General features: G+C 44.3%; 1 protein-coding gene across 1 annotated transcript in view; it reads right to left on the reverse strand.

The window, feature by feature from the left end:
• Trip13 (thyroid hormone receptor interactor 13) overlaps positions 1 to 9,698 on the reverse strand; it is a 16,458-nt gene extending 6,760 nt beyond the window's left edge. Inside the window, exons 1-9 of the mRNA XM_005356718.3 lie at positions 9,475 to 9,698; positions 8,254 to 8,419; positions 7,269 to 7,398; positions 6,268 to 6,323; positions 5,132 to 5,222; positions 3,476 to 3,548; positions 1,223 to 1,286; positions 530 to 616; positions 233 to 339 (exon numbers count right to left, since the gene is read on the reverse strand). Coding sequence (XP_005356775.1) covers positions 233 to 339; positions 530 to 616; positions 1,223 to 1,286; positions 3,476 to 3,548; positions 5,132 to 5,222; positions 6,268 to 6,323; positions 7,269 to 7,398; positions 8,254 to 8,419; positions 9,475 to 9,566 — 866 coding nt within the window. The 5' untranslated portion in view covers positions 9,567 to 9,698. The remainder of the gene's footprint in view (positions 1 to 232; positions 340 to 529; positions 617 to 1,222; positions 1,287 to 3,475; positions 3,549 to 5,131; positions 5,223 to 6,267; positions 6,324 to 7,268; positions 7,399 to 8,253; positions 8,420 to 9,474) is intronic.
• Between the last annotated feature and the right edge of the window lie 15 nt (positions 9,699 to 9,713).

Genomic DNA, 9,713 nt, shown 5'->3' on the forward strand with positions numbered 1-9,713 from the left:
ACAATATTCTGTCTGTGTGTATATCTGTAAGTTAGAAGAGGGCACCAGACCTCATTACAGATGGTTGTGAGCCACCATGTGGTTGCTGGGAATTGGACTCAGGACCTTTGGAAGAGCAGGCAATGCTCTTAAACCACTGAGCCATTTCTCCAGCCCCCGACCTAAAGCTACTTGATCCTCACATTTCTCTGTCTCTACACATGTGCACTCTCACTATTTACCCCACTGTTACCTTTTAATCTGGTCAATTTGCGTTAAGACAGCATTGACTACACGGATAGCATCTGATGGCTCTGCGCCTGCCCTGCAAGCATTTCGAGCAGCTGTGAGACTCTCCACCTGCAGGGACAAAACAACATGTCAGTGAAGAGTAACTGGCACTTGGCTATGGACTGTGTCAACAGAATAAAAACAGTGAATGTGTCTATGTGTGCTCCTGCATGAGGCATCAGGAAAAGATCCACAGAGAGAGCTTGCAACACAGCTGACCAAGTGAGAGGGATCAAAGATTGGCTATCTGAGTGCCTACCTCATCAATCAGCACAAACACCAGAGCTTCCTTATCATCAATCAAGTCCTGAATCTTCTGGAACATCCTAGTTACCAACTTGCCACTCTGAAAACAAAGCATTCATATTAGTGGAGCCAATCTGTAATAAACTGTTACAGGAGCACAAAGGCACCATTGTCATGACGGCTCCCAGCAAACTCACAGCACCAGACAAGATCTAGAGATGGCTTTAGAGGTCAGCACAAATGCTGCTGCTTCCTAGGCTATGGAGACCTGAGACCATATCTGTTATTGTTTCAGGGTGACGCAGTAAAAGTGACCCCACTAATGATCACCTGTGTGAGCTTACTCCCTGGGAACAACACCAACCACTGATGGCAACACTGAAACCGACGAGGGAAAGTTGCAGGCACATTGTTTACAGTTGCCTGTATCACCCACCACAAGGGCATACAGGCTTTCAGGGTTGAGAACACCCACAACGCTGTACTGGTACCCTCAGTTCAGATCCGGAGTGCATGACTGTGAAGCCTGCCTTCAAGTCTTCTAGCGCTGGACTCCATCCCTGACCACAGTCAGGTACCTTGTTGACTTTCTCATTTCACCTACTTCTTTCCAAAAGCTTCTGTATTTGGTATGTTTGGTCAAGACAGAAGACATTGTTTTCCACTGTGGTTGACAATATCAACAATTAAAACATTTGATACTTACTTCTGAAAACCACTTAGAAAATAGGCTGTGGCTGTTTATTTCAATCAACTGGCCATACCGGTACCTGGTGAGAAAAAGTAGGAAAACTAAAATTAATACACTGCCTTTGACACAACCTCCCTCCATTGCCCACATTCCGAAACTAAACCCCCACTCTTAAGAGATGCAGTTCCATATAATTAATAATTGTAGAAAACCTAACAGGATGCAATTAGTAAGTTCAGGTGACAGTAAAACAAGCCTCATGGAGCCAGGGGAGAGGAGGAAGCTCCTAAAATCAACTCTCTCTCTCTCTCTCTGTCCTTTGGAAACAGGGTCTATATAGCTTGGGCTGTTCTAGAACTCTCTATGTAGGCCAGGCTTCCCAGTACTCCGCATAGCTCACCCATGTAACAGGTCCACAGAAGAATTCCTTGCTTTTAAAAAGTACCACTAGCATTCCATTTTTAAAACTATAGTACTAATTACTTTTGCATCTTACAAAGTGTAGAGAAGGTGTTAATGACAAATGATACAGTAAAGAGACTGGGGTGAATATTAAATAACATTAATTATAAAACACTCTAACAGATGAGGAGGAACAAATAATTGTAAACACACACCCCTTTCTAACTCATAAATACAAATTCCCACATTTTTCTAAGTGAAGGTTAGATTTGTCATAGGAATAATATTTTGCTTGTTACAAGCAATTGAAAAGGCTACCAGAACCAAGACAGAAATTTAAAAGGAATATGTAAATATCTAGATATCTTAACCACAATATTTAGTATTTAGGCGAAAACACTTGAGATGCTGAATTAGGTTTCTTTTCATCATTGTGGTCCAATACTTGACAACAGACAAGTTAAGAGAGGAGGGCATTACTTTTGCTCACAGTTCAGAGGAATACAACCCATCATGATAAGGAAGACATGATGCAGAGTGGGTTAGAACACAGCATCAACCAGGAGCAGGGAGGCAGAATGCTACCAGCCAGCTGGTTTTCTCCTTTTATTCAGATTAGGACACTAGTCTTAGTATGGTGTCACCCACATTTAGGGTAGGATTTCCTTTCTTTGTTAAACTTCTGAAACTCCCTCAAAGACAGACTGACAGCTGTGTCCTTTAGACGATTTCAAATCCACTCAGACTGACAACAGAGACTAAACACACATGCCAGGAAGGAGGAACATATGACCCATAACTAGACAAAAAGTCAGTCAACAGATAGGCAAGATCATCAAAAAAGCCATAGTTAATCTGGTTCAGGACTTTAACAAAAACACCTGTAGGAAAGAAGAGAAAAAAGAAAAGGAATCTTCACAGGAAGAAAAGAAACTATGAAAAATAACTACATTGAGTGTAAAAGCAGTTTAGACACTACAAAAAAAAAATTCATGGGCGCTTGTGCACTCTCTCTTTGCCGAGGCAAACAGGTTTCTGCCTCTCTTCCTCTCCCCTCTCTCTCCTCTCTCGACCTCTTTCTCTGTCTCTCCCTTCCCTTTTAATAAAACTCCACACTCAAAAAGAAAAAAATCCACGGGCTTAAGGGTGCAGCAATAGAAACTGTTTAAAATTAAGTGCAGACACTTTTTAAAAGATGAGAAAGAGGAGCTTGAGAGATGACTTAGAAGTTAAGAAGACTGTCTGTTCTTCCAAAGACTTGGGTCTGACCTCCCAGTACCCACATGGCTGCTCACAACCATTGAAACTCTAGCTGCGTGGGATCTTATGCCCTCTTTTGGCCTCTCTGGGCACCAGGCACAGATATGCATGCAGGCAAAATACCCATATACACAGCAAAATAAAATAATTTTTAAAAATAAAAAGCTGAAAAAAAAAAAGGGCAAAGTACATGGGTCGCCTTTGGAACAACACCTATGAGTCTAACATGCTGAAGAGATTCTCAAGTCATGAGTAATCACCACACTGTCTTCAAACTTGAGGAGAGCCAAGACCCCAAACAGACTTGAGAAAGAACAGGAAAGTCCACAGGAAAATCAAAGTTCTTTTCCTAAAAGAACAGAACTTGCTTAGTGTCCAGACCCACCGCCATGAGCAGAAACACTTCTCTTTAAATCCATATGCACTAGGCCAGTGCCACGCTACCTCAGGGCACGTCACAAGACTGAATCAACCCTGTGACCATGAGTGTAGAGAAATGAACTGCCTACACCTACGGAGAGGAACCCATGAATAACTGGAAATAAAGGTTTCAGCTGTTACAAGTCCTGTGCCTGTTGCTCTCTTCTCTGCTGTCACCAAAGTTACCTGCTTGACAGTCTGATGGTCAGTTTCTGTGCTAATGCCTTACAAAGGGATGTTTTTCCAGTTCCTGGAGGACCTGCAATAATAGCCAAGGAAATAAATTCAAGCCAGTGATGTAATATACGTTTAAACATAGTTAAGCGCTATTGCTGTTATTACTACAAGTGTTAATTGTTAAGTTTAAAAGCTCTAGGATCTCACTATGTAGCCCTGACTGGACATCACTAACATGGATGGACTTTCCTATTTCTAATCGCCCAGCTGACATTGCTTCCTGGCTCCTAACTTCTCTTGGCACACTGAATACACACCACTTCTGTCTACATCTCAGTGACACAAGCCCTTGTCTCCACAGTTCCTCTAGGAAGTCCACACTTATCAAAGATCAAGTACAAGTTTCTCAGTAAATGGAGATAGAAGAGTGCCATCTCATCAAAACCATTACTGTACTGGCGCCTTTCACTGCAGATAACCCAAAGGGGGCCTGCATTCCACATCAGATCAGAGAAGCAATACCAGTTTAGATCTGAAATGTCACTTTGACCCATTTGTTAAAAGTCTGGTCCCCAGTGGTGCTCTGGGTGACTGCAGAAAACGAGAGGAGATAAAGGAAGGTTTACGTCACTGGGGGTATGCACGTGAAGGGCACTGAAGGACTTTGGTCTCCTTCTCTTTTTCATTCTTGGCTATGATATGACTGTTCTCCCATATGCTCCCCCCATACGATTCATCACAGGCCCCAAAACAGCACAGTCAATAGATCATGGACTGAGCCTCTAGAACTGTGAACCAAAATACATTTTTTCCCCTTCTTTGAGACAAGGTCTCAATATATAGCCCTGAGTGGCCTCAAACTCAGAGATCTGCCTGCTTCTTTTGCCTCCTAAAGACGGAGATTAAAGGCCTACTCTACCATATCCAGCTTTTTGTTTTAAAGATTTATTTTTACTTTCTGTATAGAGTGTTCTGTTTTTATTTGAATGTGAGTGCACAATATGCGTGTAGTGCCCTCAGAGGTCAGAAGAGGATATCAGATCCCCAGGAATTAGAGTTACAGATGGCTGTGAATTACCATGTGGGTGATGGGACCTGAACCCTAGCCCTCTGCAAGAGCAACACGTTCTCTCAACTACTGAGGCATCTCTCTAGCCCCTTAAATGACACTTTTTAGAAGTCTTGGGTATAAACTGGCAATTATCCTAAGTCCTGCCTTTGCTATAATGTGGGTGCTGTATTGACTTTGCTTCATCTCTATGCAGTGATGACAGTAGTGTGGGTGGGGTACAAATCAACAATATTTCCTCCTAAAAAGCACCTGACAGAATTTCTCTTTAAAACATGGCTTCTGTAGTTCACACTCACAAAGTGAAGCAGGAACTATCACACAGAAAAGAATGGAGACTTGTTCTATCCTAAGCAATTATGTTCAGTTGGGAAAAACAGGCAATCATTTTATATAAAAATGTTTAGAAGGAAGCAGTCAATTTGACCCTAAGAAAAAGTCAGCTAACAAATTTGCGAGACTTTAGGGAATTGTTTCAGGGTCAAAGATATGGATTACCCAAGAACAATTCTGACTCTTTCAGAAAATAAAGAGTTAAAACATTGTACAAGTCAACTTCAGGACATCCATTTTGTCACACGAAATGTCCACCTCACCGTGCAGGAGCACCACCCGGTTCCAGGTGATAAGGTTGCTGTCCACGTTCTTGTCTGAGAACAGTAAGGTGGTCATCACATAATCAAGGAGCTAACACGGAAAAGCAGAAAGACAGATAAGACACCTGCAAGGCAAAGGTTCCCAAAAGCATGCTTCAAAGGCCTGCTTCTAAACATCAAAGGGGCAAGGCTAGCATGGCTACCCCTGAAAGGACTGTTACCTCCTAACACTCAGAGACCATCTCCCATCATTTGCTGACCTTCTAGAAGGCATCTTTAAAAGGTAAGAAGGTAAAACATTGGTAGGTATCATTCTAAGAGGAGAGACAAAGTCAACACTTTTACTCAGAATGACAACATCCAATGAGATGCCCAAGGTACTTATCAGATAAAAAACTCCCTCCTTGAAGACAGCACAGCAGGTAATTGGGTATGCATACAGCACATGTGTCAGAAGCCCGAGAAGGTGCCTTCACCAGTGACAGTTTTCTAGTTTGTAACCAAAAGGACCCACAAGAAAAATGTAATTCAAAATAAATCTCATTTTCTCCCAATCTCTGACCATCTCCTACCTAAAGGATCAGTTCTATGCTAGGGAACCGCTGACAGATTTGTCATTCAGGATGTGGGCCACCCGAGTCGAGGGACATGGAGAGGCTTGTAGTGATATTTCTTTTGTGTTTTAACAGATAAAGCTTGCCTAAAGAACAGAGTACAGAGCTAAGCCACTAGAGGACAGGCAGTGGTGGCATACACCTTCAATCCCAGGATTTGGGGAAAAGATGGGATCTCAGTTAGTTCAAGGCCACCCTGGGCTACAAGAAATTGATCCAGTTTAAAAGAGAAACAGAGCTCACACAAAGGTGATCCCAGCACTAGGGAGGTAGAGACAGGAGTGATAAGGAGGGAGGAGACAGGAGCTCAGTGCAGCCTGAGGACAGGACGGCCCCTTTGGTCTGAGTAGTGGCAGAAGTCTCTAGTGGCTGATCGCTCTACTTCTCTGAACCTTCAGCTTTTACTCCCCTTCCCCAACAGCTGAGTCTGAGTTTTTATTATTAAGGCCAATTAGAATTTGTGCTACAGAGGCCGGAGAGCAAAGCAGTAAGTACATTTTGAGAAAAAGTACAGCAACTTACATGTGATTTGACCTCCACATCATACACGAGGCTGTCCCAAAGCCCATGAAATTCAGCTGTAAGGGAGAGTAAGAGAAAATCCCAATTTTAGGAAGACCTTGAGTCCAATGCTTTTCCAATGAAGATCAAGTTGGATACAACAAGTGCTGGGATTAAGGGTGTGAGCCACCATGAATTGAATGCTGCAATTTATATTTCCTCTTAGACTTGTCTTTTAAACTATGTATTATTTAAAGAGTGTTTTAGACAAACAAACAAACAACAACAACAAAAAGACCACGAGCTCCCCCTACATGGCAGAAACCTAAAACTTTGGTGACTGAATTAATCCCTAGACACCACTTGTTGGATCCAGTAGCACAGACCCAAGAAGCAAGGACTGTCATAGGAAGTCAGGACTGACCAGCTGGGCAGGGACATCCTTAGTCAGACACAATCTGAGCAGCTTGTCTAAAGGAACAACAAATAGTCTAGGCTCAGAAATGTGTTCCATCCTTTGCAATCACCACCAGCCAAATCTGTAGTATTCCCTAAAGGCCCACATGCTAAGGCTTGATCACGATGTTTCTGTGAGGTAGTGGAGCTTTAAAAGATAGGGAGGTCCCAGAAGGAGGATAGTGGGACACAGGTCTCTTGCTCTCTCTCCTGCATCTGGCCATGAACAGAATAGGATTCCTCTCCTCCCCCAAACCATGCTCTGCCTTGCAAAAGACACAAAGCAACGAAGCCACTCCTCCATGAACTGAAACTATGAGCCCAAACAAACTCTTCTCCTTATGTAAATTGTCTCAAACATTTATTTCAGTGATGGAGAGCTAACATAGTTTTACCTTTTCATACATCTCATAAGGCATAAAGCATTCTAAAATCTTACAAAATCAAAAAACCAAATCTCCTCACTAAGTAACTTGGCTAAGAGAGCCAGGTGGGTCCTAAGCTTCTGGCTCGGGCCTTCCTTGGCTGCCCCCCTCCGTCACTGTCCACCCGTCAGGACCCTGTACCTGCAGGCAGAACCCAGTTACTTGCTGCAATTATATTTTCTGTCTCTTCATCCAAATTTTCACTGGTGGGGCCGTCTTCATTCAACTGGAAGATGTGGAGTGCGATGGTGCATGCGCTCAAATCAATGGGCTGTTGATGAGGTACAAAGTAAACAACGCAACTCAGAACACCTCCTTTACTACCATTCTTTACGCTGAAATCCAAAGTAAAGACCAAGGCTACCGTGGTTAAAAACCAGTTCTCAGGTAAGAGGAAGCCTAGCATTTCATTTCTGATCTAGGATTGGCTCTTAAGGTGTTTATCCATTTCTCCCCTTTGAGTTCTTGACCCCCACTCCCCCCATCACACCCCCTGAAACAGGGTTTCACGACGTAGGGCTATCTGCCTGGAAAGTCTTATAGATCAGGCTGACCTCACTGAGTGCTGAGATTAAAGGCTTTTAGACCTAGGCCTCATTTTTCAAAATCAATTCCCTATCTTCTCTCTATTTACATATTTATTTTCTTTCTATAATACTAAAGGCTGAACTCAGGACCTTGCGCCAACTAGGCAAGAGCTTTACCACTAGCTATATCCCAGCACTCAAAATCAGTTCTTTATAGGCAAGAGTCATATAATACTCATTGAGATGGAGAGCTTCCATATGGCAGGCCGATCTCACTTCTGTAACTTCCACACAATCTACCTTGCTAACACACTCCTGAGCACACCACGACACACCTGCTCATGGACACAGAGAGGATCCAGGTATTCAGGCACAGTCCGATACTCTGTAGCTCTCAGATTCCCATTCTGTCTGTTCCTGGCCCTGAGCAGAGCATCCTGACACATGGTATCCTTTCTAGCACCTAGTTCCAGGACACACAGCTAAGGCTTATCTAGCCATCAAAGCCAACAGATTAAGAGCTGCTTTCAACGTCAATATTAGCTATTTGTGAGAATTACCTCATTTTCCCTAAGAGTTCAGTAACCAGGAGAATTTACCTGAGAGTCTTTGGCCTTTAATTCTGTGTCAACAATAGAAACAGACTGGACATTTCTGGTCAGAAAAGGTTCATCAAACTCAGTCCATGTGTAATCTCCAAACACAATATTATGCCTGTTGAGCAGTTTTTGAACACTCAGCTTTATGTCTTCTTTTTTTGCAGTACTAGAAAAATAAATACAGACATACATAAAATATCTTAGTTAAAAATAAAAACACTAAAGTATGGCCAGGAGCGGTAGGGGCATGCCTGAAATCACAGGATGCAGGAGGCTGAGACAGGAGAACTTGTTTTAAATTTCAAAAAACAAAAACAAACAAACAAACAAAACCCCAAAAACAACCACACATACACAAAAATCTGCAAACCTCACACAAGTCACTATCCAAGATCAGGCTTGGGAGTGGACTTGTCTAGGGATCAACTATAGGGACCTGGGCCTGCAGTCACACCATTGACCACTCTCAGCACCATTAGAAAAAGAGGTGGCACTAGTTCTTGACATGCTACTATATGAAGATTAATCAATATTCAGTGTTTGGGACAAGCCTGAAATACAAGGGGCACTCAATCCATGTTAGCAGCCATTGTTAAGGAAGGGATGAAAGACCGCAGCTGTAGGGTCTAACTTCGAGTATGTACATTTTTTTTTCCGAGAAAAGATTTCTCTGTAGCTGTGGAGCTTGTCTTAGAACGAGCTCTTGTAGAGCAGGCTGCAGGCGTGCACCACCACCGCCCTGCACGAGTTTGTACATCTTTGTAACAGGAAATCTACCACCAGATACAGGTTTAGTCAACTAAACACTTATTCTCCTCTTTGCTCCACTTACACTCCACTTTCCTGCACCCCTGACGTCTGGAGATCACTACCGCCCCCATCATCATCGTTAGACTGCGCTCCACTTGAGAGCTGTGAGGCCCTGCCAGATGAGGGATGGTGGGGTCTTGAGGGGATAGCGGAGAGTGAAACTCAGAGCAGTGTGTCAGGTGGGATGGAACTTCGTGCAGGGCAAAGCGGGGTCATGCCATTTGGGGGTGCTATGCGGTGTGGGAGGTTAAAGCCAGGTTGCTCGTGTTATGTGAAGTGGGGCCGTGTTGAGGGAGTGCGACGCCGCGGGATGGGATCCTGAGAGGTGGGGTAAGGTAGTGCCGTCCGGAGGCACGCATGGTGGGGCCCGGCTAGGACACGCCCCGAGTGGTCGGCCCCCACATAGCTCACCTGCTGCGGCGCTGCAGGACCTCCACGTGAACCGAGGGCGTCTCGACGACACAGGGAAGCGCTTGCTTCAGGTCGCCCACAGCCTCGTCCATGGCGCCGCCGCCGAGAGCCGAGGGAACGCGGCCCGAGTGACGCCCCGCGGAGCAGCCTCCTCAGCCGTGGGACTGTGCACCTTGGTTGAGCCCGGGTCTGAGCGACTTCCGTCGCCCGCGCCGCCCCGCCCCGCCGCGCTTCGAATC

The sequence above is a fragment of the Microtus ochrogaster genome, chromosome 19 (assembly GCF_000317375.1).
Source record: "Microtus ochrogaster isolate Prairie Vole_2 chromosome 19, MicOch1.0, whole genome shotgun sequence".
In the NCBI taxonomy this organism is placed as follows: Eukaryota; Metazoa; Chordata; class Mammalia; order Rodentia; family Cricetidae; genus Microtus; species Microtus ochrogaster.